The sequence below is a fragment of the Lipotes vexillifer genome, unplaced genomic scaffold (genome assembly GCF_000442215.2).
Source record: "Lipotes vexillifer unplaced genomic scaffold, Lipotes_vexillifer_v1.1 scaffold556, whole genome shotgun sequence".
NCBI lineage: Eukaryota > Metazoa > Chordata > Mammalia > Artiodactyla > Lipotidae > Lipotes > Lipotes vexillifer.
The window spans coordinates 74,026-90,723 of NW_006799694.1; the positions used below are offsets into that span (position 1 = coordinate 74,026).

Genomic DNA, 16,698 nt, shown 5'->3' on the forward strand with positions numbered 1-16,698 from the left:
CTGAGGTGGAGGGGGAGCCCTGGACAAGTCAGTCAGAGCACTGATTGTCAAGCCACTGAGTCTAGACTTGATTCACTAGGCCCTGGGGAGCCATCGAAGCTTATAGGCCATAGGTGCAAGGAGTTGATTAGAGCAGTGGTCTATAAAATTACTTCCCAAACTCTAGCATACATGTGGGCAGCTTGTTAAAATTCAGGTTCCAATTCAGCAGGTCTGGGGTGGGGCCTGAGACTCTGTGTTTCTAACAAGCTCCTGGGTGGTATGATGCTTCTGGCCCATGGGTTATCTTTGTGTAGTGAGGGTTGAGACTGGGGACTTTGGGCCAGACAGGTACAGGGATGGGCACAGATCAGGTGAGACCCGAAACAGATAAAGGGGACTGTCCTGGCTCCTGTGAACTGTGTTGGGGGAGGCGTATAGACTGCTTGTATGGGGGCAGGGCAGAGGGGAGCATGTGGAGGGTATGGGATGCAGGGGCTACTCTGTTGGGGGGGTGGGGCTGGGTGAGGTGCTTCTGGGGACTTGGATCTCAGGCTGGGAGAAAGGCCTGATTTCTAGGGTGCCTGACTTTGAGGAGCTCCCCAAACCATGAGAAAGTGTTTTAGGCGACTGCCCCAGGGCAGGGTGACATGCAGATGGCATGTAGGGCATCTTATCTTTCCCCACAGCCAAGCCCGGGCCTGTGGTTAGCCAATCTGGGGTGAGCACTCTTCCTCCAGCCAGGGTTGGGCCAAGGAGATTGGGGAAACAGCTGACGCCAGCCTTAGACATGCCATCTTCCCCTGAAAGCCCCTAAAGTTCCCCCAGCTGCTGAGCTCTCACCCCCAGCGAGCAGCCCTGACCCCCGCCTGGCCTGCGTGAGTCCTTGTAGCTGCCCTGATGGTTGCATGAGCTGCTGTTGGGGTCTTATCCCACTCAGGCCACCTCCCCAGTGCACCTGGAAGTGGGGAGGCCTGGATGCTTCACTCTGCTCTGCCCCTGGCTGAGACACTACAGGCAAGTGTGTGCTCTGCTCTGAGGACTCAGTTTCCTGTAAATTGAGGGATTCAGTCCCCTCTCTGGGGAGCAGGGGGGAGAGTTGCAGGGTTTGTTGAGTAGAGCACTGTATCTTCCCAGAATGGCAGCTTAATACATTTTAATTTTGGTTTACTATTGAAACTTGTGTGCTGATGATGGAGTAGAATGAGCAATTTGCCCAGAAGAGCTGTCCAGCTTGATTTGGGGATCTCCCAAGACCCCTTGTTCTCTGGGCTTTGCAGAGCCTGAAGGGTGGTATCTGATACCACTGGTCAGATGAGGTCCCTCTAGACCCTAGCAGAAGGGTAGGCAGTCACCTCACCCAAAGGAAGGTGGGAAGGGCAGACACTAAAGGCAGAGGTTCTGATGCCCTGGGCAGTGCCAAGAGGGGCTTTCAGGCTAAGCTCTCAAAATGTCACTCATAACTCCTAAAAGGATAACCGCCCCCCACTCCCCCTCTTGATTCCTACCCATGTGCTCCCTGCTGTGCCAGGCTGTCCTGAGGGGGTGTGAGGAGGTGGCATTTCTCAAAGACTGTTCTGAGAAACCTCAAGGGTTCAGGGAACAAACAAGGGTAGAAAATGGAAAATCGACTCCACTATCCTATGGGAGATTCAGAATGCATTTAAGAGAATTAAAGGCTTTGACAAGTCCTGTAGAAAAGAAACTGGTGTTTTCTAAACTGATTTGACCATAGACAGTTTTTTTTTGAAGACATCCTAATAATGACCAACTGACCAATAGAACACCTGGTGGGAAGGGCTGATGTGGGAGGATGCTGCTCCATGAGAGACTACAAACACGGGTGATGGGTGGGCCCAGAAGTGCCAGGGAGGGAAGATAGGATGGAACAATAGCTTCCTGGGGGAGGTGGACTTGGTGGGATGGGTACATTTGGAGAGTTAGTGGAAGAAAAGGGTACTGTAGAGGGAGGGATGGCTTGGAGAGGACTGGGGCCCAGAACCAGCCCTGGGTTCTAGTGGCAGCAGCTTTGCTTCACTGGGTGGGTGGGCAACGGACCCAATAGTAGCCAGGCCTGGGTCTTCTGGATTCTGGGAGGGCCTCCTACCCCATCCTTCCCTCCCATCTTCTTGCCCTGCAAGTTCTTTCTCAGCCTCTCATCTCAGAGAGTGAGGTTGTGATCCCTGGGCAAGAAGGTAAAACCTCTCTGTGCCTCACTATCCTCATTTGTACCGTGGGGATAATGTTACCTCCCTGATAGGGTTGTTGTGACACCCAGATTCTTGTTGGCTGCTCTTAATGTGATTGACATGGCTGCAGGCAGTGTCTCCAGGAAGGACCCAGGGAAGGGGACACTCGTCAGGGATTTGAGAGGCACAAAGGTCAGCAGAGAGCATGTAAGGCTCAGGATAGGGTCTTGATTAGAACAGAGGGGTGATTTTCCAGAATGGCAAGAAAAGAGTGAGGACTGACTTCCTGAGGGAGTGGCTAGCAGGGTGGGGATATCTGGGCAGAGTGAGGAGACTTCACAGGCCACCCTGGGCCCTATGGGCCTAGTCTGGGTATGGGAGTCCTGGGGTCCAGTGGGTGTATGTAGGAGACAGGGGGGCTGAGGGCAGGGAGGAGGTGTCAGGGACCTGCCTTCATTAATTAGCCCACTGGGAGCCATTGAAGGTTTTTGAGCAGGGCAGTGGTTTGATCAGATCAGTGGTTTAGTGAGAAAAGTGGCACGGTGTGATGGTGGGTTGGGGGTACAGGACCCCTCCCCCCTCATTGGGCTTCCTCAGAGAATTGCTGTGTGCTTTCATGTCTCAAGCATAGGGAGGGGCGAGTTGCTCATATGACCCTCGGATTATGAGAGCTCTGAGTCATTTTCCCAAAAGTTTAGGAATCTCACTCTTGTCACCTTCCTGGAAGGGGTGTCTAAAGTGTAGGACAGGGAGAGTCCCTGGGCTCGTGCTCGTCCTGCCTCCCCTGTCGCTGGGAGAGAAGGTCAGTGAGGCCACCCTGCCTTGCCCCTCACCACATCTCATATCCTCTGAGGTTGTGAGGACTCTTTGTTCAGCAGCTCAGGTGGAAGTGATGGGATGCAGCATTTCAAACAGCGACCCAGAAGTTGCTGTAATGGTGCGATGTGGGTAACAGGCCTACGTGGTGACAACAGCCCTCAGGGAGGCCCTGGTAGTGGGTGCTCAGCGAGCTTTCTTACCCAGTTCAGCTGCACTTTCTTCTTCCTTTGGCCCTGTCTCTTTCTTCCTCAAATAGGCAGGAGCCCAAGGCTTTTCTTGCTCTCTCTAAATCAGGGGTCAGTAGGAGGGATGATGAAGAAAAGCATTTGGGTTCAATCAGACCAGGGTAGCTTGGCTGTTGTGTGGCGAGGGTAAGTCCAGTACCCCTGCCCCTCAGTCCAGATTCCTTTATCATCTAGCTGCTTCTTGCGGGAGGGTGTTAAGGAAGGTGTGATTTAAGACCAAGAGAAGCAGCACTTGGAAATGAATTGTAATTTATTAGGAAACAGAACAAAGAACCCAGCCACCCTCTGCAGCCTTGTGCCAGGCCCTGGTAGACCCATAATTCCTGTCCTCCCCATGTGGCCCACGGGGCATGAGCTATTTCACAAATGGGAACACTGGCAGTGCCAGCAAATGGCATGACTGGGTCTCAAGCCCAGGTTCTAGGACATCTGGTTTCATGCCCTTTCCTCAAGTCACAGACCCCTCAGAGCCCGTCTCCAAACCTTCAACCATGCCTTCCTACCCACAACCAGACCTCTTCCCCAAGCCAGCCCAGCCCAGCTCCCCCAAACTCCTGACTCTAGGGAGAAGACACTGATGGGTGCTCCTAGTGGACTGGCAAATAACTAGACCTTGAGTCAGCTAAGTAGGAGACACGCAGGACCACCAGTGGGCAGACATTCATAGGAAAGATTTTAAAATGAGGCCTTTAAATGTTAAACAAACATATCTCTTTTACCTTTTCTATTTTGGAAAATTAAAAAATCATATACAATTAATGCAAAACTTTTGAGTTAATCTGAGAAAGTAACTCAAGAAAAAGTGATAAACTTGATTCATTCCTCGGTTTTAAAAAAAGAGTAAAGCCTGAGCTTTAGTATCTTACTGAGTATATTTTGGAGTGCCTTATGTTAGATGACAGGTTGTGGAAACTCTCTGAAACTCAGTTTCTTCCTCTGTAGAAGGGGGATAGTGACATGAAGATTAACCGAAATATTCCACGTGAAATGCTTAGCATTGCCCTCTGTACCTTGGACGTACTCAGCGAAAAATAGTGGTAACAATGATGATAGAATTATAAGAACAGACATTTCTTGATTCCAAAAGCTGGTCAGTTATTAAGTCTCTCTTTGAACTCAATAAAAGAACTTGAAGAATATGTTTATTGTCTAAGCCCAGCGTCTTAACTCCATAGGTGTTTTATGGATTGAATCATGGGGCCCATGGGTGCATTTTGAAATGAACACCATTGGCTTTTCAGACCTAGTTCCAGCTCTTTCTGAGGTTGGCAGGGGTTGGGGAGGGTGGTGTTCTGCTTCAGGGTTGAACTTTATGAAGAGCCCTTTATTGGGTGATCCTGTGTCAGGAGATCCTGTGCTAGGACTTGTTAGGAGAGCACAGTTAAACCACCTTGGAGTTAGCAGGAGGGGAAAATCTTGGGCCAGATGAACAGCAGGTGACTGTTTAGAGGGAATTATCATTTAGTTGCTCTTAGAATTTTCTTTTGTGCTGCCAAAAGCCATTAGACCACTATCCTTGTCACTCTTTATGGAGGATAAAATCAAGGGCAAAGGGCTGTGGTCTGGCAAGCCTTAAGCCAGTCCCTGTGGGGCAGGGAGACTAGGGTGGCTGGCCTGCAGCCCACCTGACTAACGCCCTGGCCAGGAGGCAGGTGATCTCTCGGCGGCAGCCCCAGTTTTGGCAGTGTAGCTGGGGTAAGCTGCCAGGCTTGGGGACACCTCCTGCTAGCCCCGGGTGCCTGGTACAATGTGTGCAGTGTCAGTGTGTGGGGATGGGTAAGACAAAAGTGCCAGGCTGAGGGCTGTCCTTAGGCCTGCTGCCCCGGGAGGCTTAGTGAGGGCCTGAGAGGTGGGCAAGTGGTGGGTAGAGAGAGATGAGCTGAGCATTCTCAAGCCCTGCTTTACCCCTCACTCTGTCTGGGTGGCCTCCATCACACCTGTGAACCTTTCTGATATTTCCTCATCTATAAAATGGGCACCAGGGTGTTTGGGAGGATTAAATGATGCCATGAATGGAAAGTGCCCAGCACGGGACCTGGCACATTAAGGGCTTAATAAATAGAGATTTGCTATGGGGTTTATCTGTTGGCTGGATTTTTGGGGGATGTTTTCTTTTTTCCATGTTGTGATCATGCACACCACCTTTGCTCTGTGATAAACCATGCTGAATGGGGGTTGGGGTTGGGGGATGAGCATAGAAGAGGAAGCTTTGCAGGAAGAGAGTTTACAGTGGAGGGGACCCTCTTCCCACAAGTACTGCCTGAACCCAGCAAAAGCCTTGGACAGCCCAGCCTTGCTGTCAGGGCTACGGTCTGCCCTGTGGGCCAGGAGCACGAGTCCTGGGCTGGGCAGAGTGGGGACCCACCCGTGGCTCAGGAGAGAGGATTGGCCTGCAGGAGACCCCCCTCCCTCCCCCGCCTCCCCCAGGGGCTGGAGCCGAAGCACAGACGGGCTTTGTGCAGAGTCACGAGGGGCCAGCAAGGGGGAACTGCACCGGCTGAGCTGTCTCACAAGCCTCAGTTCTTGTCAGTGGTTTTGAAAGAGTCAGGGGAAAGTGCTGACTGTGCTGTCCTCCTTCCCTCCAGAACTGTGAGGCCTGTGGCTCCTGTCAGGGAGAGGGGAGAAGGCTGCCGGGAGGCTACCTCTTCATCTGCCAATTCACACCTCCCAGGCTTCAAGTGCCCTATCTGCTGAGTGGGTGGATCTCTGTGTGGGGACACTAACCCAGGTCAGGGGCTGGTCAGGGCCATGCCTGCATGTGATGCCCTATGCAGTGGGGCTGGGAGAGGGACCCTGGGCTGTGTGTTTGGAGGCAGGCCCAGCCCTTCGATGGGAGATGGCCTGGAGAAGCGTTCCCAACTCTTGTGATAGCCCCAAGGAGAGAACTGGGCTCTGGAGTCAGACCACCGGGGCCCTCCTCCCACCTGTGGGTCTTGCACCAACTTTTTGTCTTTCCTACCTCACAGGCTTGTTGTGAAGGGGAAAGGAGATGACCACTTGACACAGAACTTGTAAGGGTTGGTCCTGGTGTCATGACTGGTCACCCAAGTCATCCTGACCCCATCCTTGCTCTTACCCCCATATTTCATCATTCAGCAAGTCCCTAGGAGGTCACCATAGCACTTTTTGCCCTCTGGTCCTCTCCTGCCTGTCACTTCCTCTGTTCTGGTATCCCCTTGTCAGAGAGGCTTCCCTGACCTCCCTACACAGAGCAGCTGCCTCTCCCCTTTCCTGCTTTGCTTTGTGGCACCTGTCACCCCTGATCCTCCAAGGGGAGGCATCTGGCTGTTTCAGTATCTCGAGTGCCTGGTACAGAGTAGTACTCACTCAACTTTTTGTTGTTGTTGTTGTTCTTGTTGTTTTTATTGTGGTAAAATATACATAACATAAAATTTATCATTTTAACCATTTTTAAGTATAGAGCTCAGTGGTATTAAATATATTCACATTGTTGTGCTACCATCACCACCATCCATCTTCAGAACTATTTTTCATCTTCCAAAACTGAAATTCTGTATCCTTTAAACACTAACTCCCCATTTCCTCCCTCCCCTGCCCCTGACAACCACCATTCGACTTTCTGTCTCTGTGAATTTGACTACTCTAGGTACCTCATGTAAGTGGAATCATACAGTATTTGTCCTTCTGTGACTAGTTTATTTCACTTAGCATCATGTCTTCAAGGTTAATCCATGTTGTAGCATGTGTCAGAATTTCCTTTTCAAGGCTGAATAATATTCCATTATGTGCATGCACCACATTTTGTTTATTCATCCATCGATGGAGACTTGAGTGGATTCTACCTTTTGGCTATTGTGAATAATGCTGCTATGAAGGAGTGGGAAGCTGCCTTGAGGGAGACAAAGCATAAATCTCTCTGAAAACTTCTGAGTGGTAGCCTAATACCCATTAGAGAGCAGAGCAGGTGTGATGGCAATACCCATTTTTGCAGATGAGAAAACAGAGTCTTCGCTGGGTCACTCAGAGTTAGACCCCATCCCTGCACCCTGGGTCCTCTCTGAGGGAGCAGTCCCTGTGAGCAGAGGTACATTACAGGTGTTCAATGCAGAGTGCTTTGGGAGTCAGGCAGCAGCTGGGGAAGGAGGACAGAGGGAGAGCCTCAGCCTAAGCTGGAAGGTGGGGAGTGGACCTTGGGTACTGCCTGGCCTTTGTGCTCTCTCTGCCTCCTCTACTCCTGTACAGGCAGATCCCAGATGTTCTGGGCTGGCCTGGAATCTGCATTTGGAATCTACTGTAGAGAAGTGATTCTTAACCTTGGCTGTATGTTAGCATCATGTAGAGTCCTTAAAAAATTTCCATGCTTGAACCCCACCCAGAAGAGTCTGATTTAGATGACCCAATCTCCAGGCTTGGTATCGGTCTTTTGTAAAAATCTCCAGGTGAGTCTAATGCACAGGCTGGGGAGGCATTTCTGTCTCCTGGGCCTTGTATGCTGTAGGGCCTGGGCCAGGCTCTCTGCTCACTTAACCCCAGCCCTGAGTTTTAGAAAAGAGAGAGCTGGGAGCCTGAGTAGGATGGGGAGTTTACCTTGGGGTCTCTACTCTGAGGGGTCTCCAAGGAGAGAGAACTGCTGACTGTTAGTTACCTGGTGCTGTGTAACAAACTACCCCAAAACTTAGTAGTTTAAAATGACAATAAACAGTTATTATACTCATAGTTTCTGTGGGTCAGGAATTTGGAAGCAGTTTAGTTGTTTCTGGTTTGAGATCTCTTAGGAGGTTGCAGTCAAGGTGTTGGCTGGGAGTGCAGCCATCAGAAGGCTTCACTGGGGCTGGTGGATTTGCTTCCAGGGTGGTTCAGTCACATGCTTAGCAGGATGGTTTGGCTGATGGTAGGACTCAGTTCCTTGCCTCTCAGTGGGCTTATGTGGGTTTCTTCACAACATGGTGATTAGCTTCCCCTCTTGTAAGCAGTCTAAGAGAGCAAGGTGGAAGCCACAGTGTGTATTATGCCCTAGTTTTGAAAGTCACACTCCATATTTCTACAATATCCTATTGGCTACACAGATCAGCTTGGGAGGGGACTGTAGGGCATGAGTACCATGAGGGGAGGATCATTGAGGGCCATCTTGGAGGCTGGTGACCATACAGATTGTCCTGTTTTTGCAGTTTCAGCCTCACAGACCTTGCCTGGGTGGAGCAAGTGCCCCCAGCAAGTGGTGTGGCCCTTCTCTCCTATTTGTCTATCCCTCCCCATCATCAGACCATAGCAGTGCCACTGTGGGGTGGTGTAGTTCTGAGGCCTGGAGGTCTTGCTTTGGAGTCATCATGCAGGAGGGTCTGTGACCTCTCTACTGGCTGGATTTCCCATCCCCACCCATGTCTGATGTCCTGGCCCAGCCATCCTTGTGGTGACCCCGGTAGTGTGCAGACTTAGGCCTGTAGGAAAACTAATATAAAAACCATTGCTGCTATGTGCCTGGCTCTGGGCTAAGCACTCTGCATTGTCACACTCAACCCTGTGAGACAGGGACTCTTTATCCCCATACTAATGATGAAGAAACTGAGGCTCAGGTCACTCATCTAAAAAGTTGTGGAGCCTCAAACCCCTGGTATTAAAAAACAAGGGCCTGTATGAAAACCATGGTGCAATAAGGTATTCCCAAAGGAGGAGGCTATTTAGCAAGCTGAGTCATCAAGGGAAACATAAGGAAAGTGTGTGTGTGTGTGTGTGTGTGTGTGTGTGTGTGTGTGTGTGTGTGTGAGTGTGAGACAGAGAGAGAGAGCGAGAGAGCGAGAGAGAGAGCAAGCGAGAAAGAGAGAAAGACTAAAGGGAGGTGGGGAGAGAGGGAAAGGGAGAGAGAGAGGAAGAAAGGTGTCTTCCTGGGGTTCCCCAGGGGCCATGGTGACTTGGGTGCCTCAGAACAGGGCTGGTATGGTCTTGAGGCTGGTTTTCTCTCTCCAGATTCAGCCTTTCCCAGGGTAGCGAGTGACTGTGAGTACCATCTCCCATCAGCCCTCCCCTGCTCATGACCTGATTTGATGTCACTAAGGGCAGTCTCGCACCAATGTAGTCACTGGCATAGTAACCATTTCTGTGGTCTCTTACATTTCTGTGGTTGATGACTTCCTAGGGGGGTGGGTTTAGAGTTTGGGTGTCACATCCTGCTCAGAGGGAGGGAATACAGGCCATGAGGTCTCATCCTAAGGATTGCTAAAGGAAGCCACAGTGAAACCTGTGCCTTTAGGACTTTGCTGAGGAAAAGGAAACTGGCTAATAGGGTCTGGGGTCAGGGCTGGCCTCATTCAAGGTAGGGGTGACTGTTCCCATTCTACAGATGGGGTGACTGAAGCTCAGGTGCTAATGGGCTCACCCAAGGGAATGCTGGTTAGGGACAAAATCTGCTGTCTGGGCAATTTCATCTTCTCCAGGAGTGGCAGCCATCATGTCAGACCCCTGACCTCTCTCTGGGCTGAGGGAGCGTGGGCTGTGCCTGCCTCTGGAAGATCTGGGATCTAAGGGGAAGAATGTGGGCCTTGCTTGCAGAGAGGTGACTGGCCAGTTAGGACCTCTGTGTGCAGACACACACAAAGATGGGAAACCAGGGCATGCATGGATCAGAGATGGAAGCTGAGCTGGTGGGGCTGGCCCAGATTTTGAAAGGTTCATAGGAGATGTTTAGATGACTAGTACCTGATCTGATCTATTGTCAGAGCGTGATCCATTCATTTTTGCTGAAGGTGGATGGGATCTTCTAGGATGGAGTTTGGGATAAAGCTCTTTGGGTGTGAGTATGGGGGCGGGAATGCAGTCCTGGACTCTGCCCTAGTCCACCTGCACCTCTGTTTCTCTCTCCACTGCCAGCTGAGCTTTATGCCCATCAGAAAGACCCAACCCTTTCTCTGACTTCGTCCATGCTTTCTTCCCCTCCTCCACCCCCACTCAGGTAGTCTCCAGTTTCTGTCTCTGCAGGCAGCTATAAGCTGGGGTCCTGAAACAATTCACTCAGGTCTATCCCACCTTGCAGAGCATCAAGGGGAACAGAAGCCAGCCAGAGCACTCACCTCTCCAGGAATACCTTCCCCTCCTGCCCACCAGTGCCTTTGTGGGCCATGCCTTTGGCTCTGACCTCTCCTCCCTCAAACACTGAGTTTAGGGCTGTCTTTTTCCATGCAATACAGGCTCCCCACTTCTCTTCTGAAAAAGGCTTACAAAGCCTTTTAAAATTGTGTTTTTAGGGACTTCACGCATCTGGTTGCAGGGAAGAGGTGTGGGTAATAAAGACATTGTGCTTGGAGAAAAGTCTAAGTGCCAGGAAGGAAAATGGGGCCCCTAGAGCCCCTTCCTCATGTCGGCCTGTGAGGGCCAGAGAACATTGCTGGGTGGAGGGCTCTGCAGAACGAGGCCCCCGTGCCTTGTCTCTTTTATTGATTGAGTTTAGGGTTGGCTAACGGCAACTGTATCTGATGCCTGCTCCCCATCCCTTCTCTGGCCAAGACTGGTGGGATGGTCAGGCTGAGTCAGGGTTGGGGGTCAGTCAAACACAGGCTGTGGGGTAGTCTGACTGATGTCAATATCAAGGTCCACTCTGATATTAGGGTTGGGACCAAGGTTGAGGCTGGAGTCTAAGCTCAGGTGAAGACTTGGGTTCTTTTACACATGAAATGGAGCTCTGGGTCCTGGGAGAGGTGGCTCCCTCCTCCATACTAGTCTCTTTGGGGATTATCCTCCCTCTCCCTCCCACTCTGAGGGGGCCCTGGCAGGTGGCCACACCTTTTACCTGTGCTATCATTTAATTCTCCCAGCAGTCCCACCAGGTAGCTGTATCCCCATTTTACAGATGGGAAAGTTTAAAGACTGAAGGTGGCAGGCAGTTAAGCATCAGACGGGGCTTAGATAACTATGTCCGGGAGGCAGGGTACAGATGCTGTGTCCTTGGGGTGAGTTCAGAGGTATTGGCCAGGTGGGGCCCAGAGAAGGGAAGACACTGGTCTGGTGTCACCTGCCAAGAAAGACTGAGCTGGGGCCCGAATCCAGGTCTCTGGGCTCCCAGGCCAATGTTCTCTCCCTTCCCCCTGTGTCTTCTGGGCTGACAGGCTGCTCCTGCCCTGTCCCCATGTTTATCCACCCCAACCTACCTTCCGTGGCTGGCCAGGCCTGGCCCAGAAATCTGACTTCTTTCACTTCCTGGCTGGCTGGCCTGGGTGAGGAAGACTGGGAGGGTCTGGCTGGGAGGAGTTCAGGCTCAGTCTCTCCTTGGGTTTTAGGGGTGGGAGGAGCCTCATGGGCAGACACAGAGCCCCTTTGTCTGGGCCACTGTGCAAAGCAGCTGGTCTGGGATTTCTGGGCGTTTTTTACATTTGAAGAATAATTGCATTGTCTGGGGGGTCCTCGAGAATCCAAATCTGCAGCCCCCCCTTCCCCCCCCCGCCCCCAAACTGCCAGGCAGTCCAGAGAGATTCCTCAGGACCAGTACCCCAGCTTCCCTCCCCCTCCCTTCCTCCTGTTAGAAGCCTGAGGCAGAGAGGGATTCCTTCAGGGAAACTGAGGTTGGGTTGCTGCCCTAGGGCACTAGGAGTATCTGTTGGGAGGTGACACTTGTAAGTCCCTGATGGGGAAGGTGCAGGTGGCCCCCAAAGCCCTGGACAGAGCTCACATGAGCAAATGTGTGGCTTGGAGGAGAGAAGCCTGCTTATTGGAAAGGGTGGGCCCATTTTTTTCTTTAATTAATTAATTTTTTTTTTGGTCACACCATGCGGCATGTGGGATTTTATTAGTTCGCTGACCAGAGATCCAACTCGTGCCCCTTGCGTTGGAAGCACAGAGTCTTAACCACTGGACCGCTAGGGAAGTCCTGGGGTGGGCCCATTTTAGAGTGCGTCAGCTGTTGGAGTCTGGACCCTAAGGTCCAGGTGGGCTAAATGCCTTGGCCATACTCTTCTCTGGGAAATGGTCATTCATCCTGGAGTGACCTTAGGGAAAGGACAGGGAGACAGACATAGTTGGGAGTAGGCTGTGTTCAGAAGGGAGCCAAGGATGGGCAGACTTCTTTTGTTTCTTCTGAGGGGCAACTCTGGAAGGGTATGGGGCACCTGGGAGGCTGGGCCCCTTGTGGCATTGTTTTTGTTGTAGTGATCAATGTTAAGGAGGGAAGTGACCTGCTGATTGCCTGATGCGCTGAAGTGGACTCCAACACTGAGGGGGAAGGGGTGTCCTGCACCAACCTGGGCCACTGACCCTTCTTGTGATTCACTCCCAGGGCCTCCTAGTCTTCATCCATCCTTCTTTGGTGACCCTGCCATGGGACAGGGCCTTTCTTCCCTCTTCTTTCCCTGCTGCCTTCTTTCCAATTTGGCTTCTTGGGCAGGTTCAGTCAGGGTAGTGTTGGCTCTGGCCTGCAGGGGGAGGTGGTGGCCTGCAGGCCAGAGAAGTGGGGGTGTGGGTGGGGGTGTGGGTGGAGCGGGGTGGGGTAAGGGTGGGAGGCAGTGGGGCATTTGGGCATGTTGAATGGGGGTGGACCTGATTTCTTGAAGCTACTAGGCATGGCCTGCCTGGGGACACAGCAGCCCCAGCCTCCCACCCCTATTTTGCCTTGGAAAGAGGATCAAGTAGGCAAGTGTCAGTTGCCCTGTGCCTCCCTCCTCCCTACTCCCCCTCCCTGCCTGGCTGAGCCAACACTTTTTTCTTCTCTCCTTTATCTGCTCAAAAAAGTTCAGGGTGTTCTGTTTCTCCTGTGCATACAGATCAAGGAGGGGGATGTTATTTATTTATTTTATTTACTGAAGGCAAGAGAAGGACAGGGAGGCACCAAGGAGCATTAAGTGATTCTTCTTAGGCATTTTCTCGTAAGATTAAAAAAATTCCAAAGGAGGAGATGACACAAACCAACAGAAAACAAATGTGCTCCCCCCACCAATCCTGAGATAAGAGGGCCCAAAAGTCCAGTTCAGCATTTAGCTGAGGGCCCAGCACACAGTAGGTGTTGCTACATACAGTTTTCTCTCTTCCATTCAGTTTGGACCCCAGGGTACATTGGCCCCATGGGCCATTATGGGGGACCATGAAGCAGATGCCTCATTTTTGCCATCTGTGGACTGTGCATGTGGTTTCTCTGGCTTCTTGCGGGAGCCCCAGGGGTTGACAGGCTCATCTGGGACAAGGCCTGTGGAGAGATAGAACTATGGGGTTAGCAGTGAGGGCCAGGGGAATAGGTGACCTATATGGTCCCTGTTTACTTGCTCCCACCATGGCACCATATGTGTGATGTCTCTTTGAGTTGAAGGTCTCTAATATGTTGGGAACTTGGGGTCCTTTCTGTGTTCATCCTAAAGGCAGACTGCCTGCCTGCATTTCCCACAATCCATTCCTGAAGCCTGTACCAAAGGCAGTGTATTCATAATTTAGCTACAGAACTTTACAAATGATTTTCCCGCACAAGGCTCTTAAAAATGCTGACAGTCTCTTGACATCCATATAAGGCCCCCTTTACTGTGTAAAAGTGGTTGTTTTGGGGAGGGCGGCCTCAGGCTGGGGGTGGGGCTGGAGGCCCAGAGAGCAGCGCACAGGCAGAGCCCCCCAGTCCTGGGGAACTGGGGCGTGGGGGCGAGGTGGGCAGTCTCGACTCTGGCTTAGCATAGCAGGGTGCCCAGCTGTGGAGGCCGATAGCAGCAGCTCTGAGCTCCCTGTGTGTTTACAAACCTGACGCAGAGCACGCTCCTTGCCAGCGCCGCGGGGCGGACTCTTCCTCCCTGCTGGCCTCTGGTGCAGGCAGCCACACCCTCACCTCTAATTTTAGTCCTCTAGTCCTCCGCCAGAACCTGGGGGAGGGAGGGGAAGGTGGCAGAGGGGGAGAGGAGGAAGGGTAAGAGGGAGGGGAGGAAAGGGCTTGCGCCAGCTCTGACCTCCATGCTCCTAGGAGGCCGAACAGAACATCACTGGGACGGGGGTGGGGGGTGAGGTGGACCGCAGCAGGACAGAAAGACAGGAGGGAGGAATGGGAAAGCCGGGACACAGGCTCTCCTAGAACAAGGCAGGGATGCAGGCTGTGTGGGGAGCCCCTACCTCTGAGGGTCTCTGGGCCTCGGGCGCCACCTTCCGGCCCTCTAGGGAACCAATCCCGCACCGAGTCGGCCGCCTGGGGGTGGGGGGTGGGGTGTAGTTTGAAGGGAGTTTGAGAGCAGGAGTGGGGTGACATTCCTGGCCGTGCCCAGGTGTGGCATCGGCAGGTGAAGTGGGCGGGGGAGGTGCAAGGAGCAGCTTCTCAGACTGAGAATATTTAGAAAAAGACCCCTTTTAAAATCTGTGCTAAAAAGCTGTTAGAGGTGGAGTGGAAACCTAAGTGGTCAGACCTTGAGGCGTGTGAAGGAGGAAGCTAGCGCACAGCTTTTATTTTATTTTTTATAGTGAACCAGGAATGAATATCTGAATAGTTATTGAGATGTATATGCATACATATATGTAGTGAGTGGCACAAATCCTAAGTATACAACTATGTACATTGTGTAACCACCATTCATATAAAGATACATATTCCTTCCACCCCAGAAAGTTCCCTTCTGACCCTTTTCATTCATTCCCCTCCTCCCAATCTCTCTTCTGTCATCATAGATTCATTTTGCCTCTTCATGGATTTCACATAAATGGAGTCATACCGTATGGTGCTCTTTTGTCTCTGGCTTCTTTTGTTCAATGTAATATTGTTGAGAGTAGTTTAGTTCTGTTTATTGCTGAAGAATATTCCCTTGTATGAATATGCTACAAATAGCACAATATATTTATCTATTCTTCTGTTGATGGGCCTTTGGGATATTTGTTTTGGTTATCATGAATAAAGCTGCTATGAACATTCTATGTCTATTTGGTGGAGTATACCCTGTTTCTCTTGGGTGTATTCTTAGGAGTGGGATTGCTGTGTCATAGGGAGGGTTTTACTTAGCTTTATTAGGTATGGGTGACAGCTTTTTATATGCCCCCTGTCCACTGCCCAGCAGCTACTTTCCACTCACATTCACTCCCCTGTTGTTAGGTCCTGGATACTATGGATAGTATGGATAACTAACTGAACAGTATGCAACTTCTGCCACTGAAACCTTAGGCAGCTTGGGTCAGGAAAGGAATGGGGACAGGATCAGATCTGAGTGGCCCCTTGGGATGGCCCACAGATACCTTCAAACCCTTGTAGTCACTCCAGGAATAGAAGGGTAGCCTCTCCCAGCCCTGGGGCCAGATTCACGGACCCCCTTGGCCTCCCGTCAGCTCCCTAGGCTGGCGTCTCTGAGCAAGCTGGCTTAGTGTAACTGTCAATTTGATGTCTGGCCTCTGGTGCCACGGGTCCTCATGGTCCACGGTTTCCTGGGCTCTTCGCTGCTTTGTGGTGACTGAGGGGCTGGGTGGCCTGGGAAAAAAAACTGGAGACCTACCCGGAATAGCAGAGGTTCATTCGATACCAGCCTCGTGGCACTTTCTGGGGGGAGGGTGGGACAGTGTCCTGCCTACCAAATTGCCACCTCATTGAGGCTGTGAAAAACTAGCTGAAAGCAAGAGGAGAAGAGAAGACAGGGCAAGGGAGAGTGAGTGCCAGGGAAGTGCCAGGGAAGGGCCAGGGAAGGGAGGGAGAGCAGAGGGTCTAGTGCAGTGTGTGCAAGTATCCTGGGGTTGGCTCCAGCACCCTGAGGTCTGTACGAGCATCCTGGGGTTCATGAGAGCATCCTGAGGTCAGTGTGAGCCACAGCAGTGGTACTGGGCTGTGCTGGGCTGTGCTAGGCTGTGTTGGTCCAGGGTTAGCAGCACCAGGATCAGTTTCTCCTGATTTTGACCTTCTTGGTCATACAAAACCAAGACTCTTTTCTTGCTGACTCTTGTCTCATCCTTGGGGAAGAGGTGGTGCCTACTAGGTTTGAGATGGGATTGATGGATTTCAGGGGTTTGGGGTGGGCTGTCAGCTCTCCTTTTTGCTGATGGGGGCCCACGGTGCATCCTCCCTGCCTGTTTCCTTCCCTGTGGCTCCCTCCCTCCTTCCCCACATCCTTTGGAGTTGGCTCTTCTTGCCCAGGTCCTCGGAAGGGATTGAGAGGGCTCAGAGTCCCCCCTTGAAGGCAGAGCCTGTGAGCATCTCTTGGGGCAGGTGGGAAGTGAAGGCAGAGCAGGTGAGCTGTGACCCCCTGCCCCCTGCAGGTTCCTAGGAGGCGAGTGTGGACGGTATGCAAAGTTGTGAATCCAGTGGTGACAGTGCGGATGACCCTCTCAGTCGTGGCTTGCGGAGAAGGGGACAGCCTCGTGTGGTGGTGATCGGCGCCGGCTTGGCTGGCCTGGCTGCTGCCAAAGCACTTCTGGAGCAGGGCTTTACGGATGTCACTGTGCTTGAGGCTTCCAGCCGCATTGGAGGCCGCGTACAGAGCGTGAAACTTGGTAAGTGCCTCAGTTCACCTCAGTCCAGTCATCTCCTAAGGTCACTTCTTATCTCCCAGTGCCTAACCTAGCCTGAAATCTCGTTATTTTATCTTCTT

General features: G+C 51.9%; 1 protein-coding gene across 5 annotated transcripts in view; it reads left to right on the forward strand.

The window, feature by feature from the left end:
• SMOX (spermine oxidase) overlaps positions 1-16,698 on the forward strand; it is a 39,463-nt gene that overhangs the window by 5,867 nt on the left and 16,898 nt on the right. For 3 of the 5 annotated variants that reach the window (XM_007471864.1, XM_007471863.1, XM_007471867.1), the window contains exon 2: positions 16,367-16,600. In XM_007471864.1, coding sequence (XP_007471926.1) covers positions 16,393-16,600 — 208 coding nt within the window. In that variant the 5' untranslated portion in view covers positions 16,367-16,392. Of the gene's footprint in view, positions 1-16,366; positions 16,601-16,698 lie in introns of those variants that run through there. The other 2 variants (XM_007471865.1, XM_007471866.1) reach the window with 1 other exon arrangement.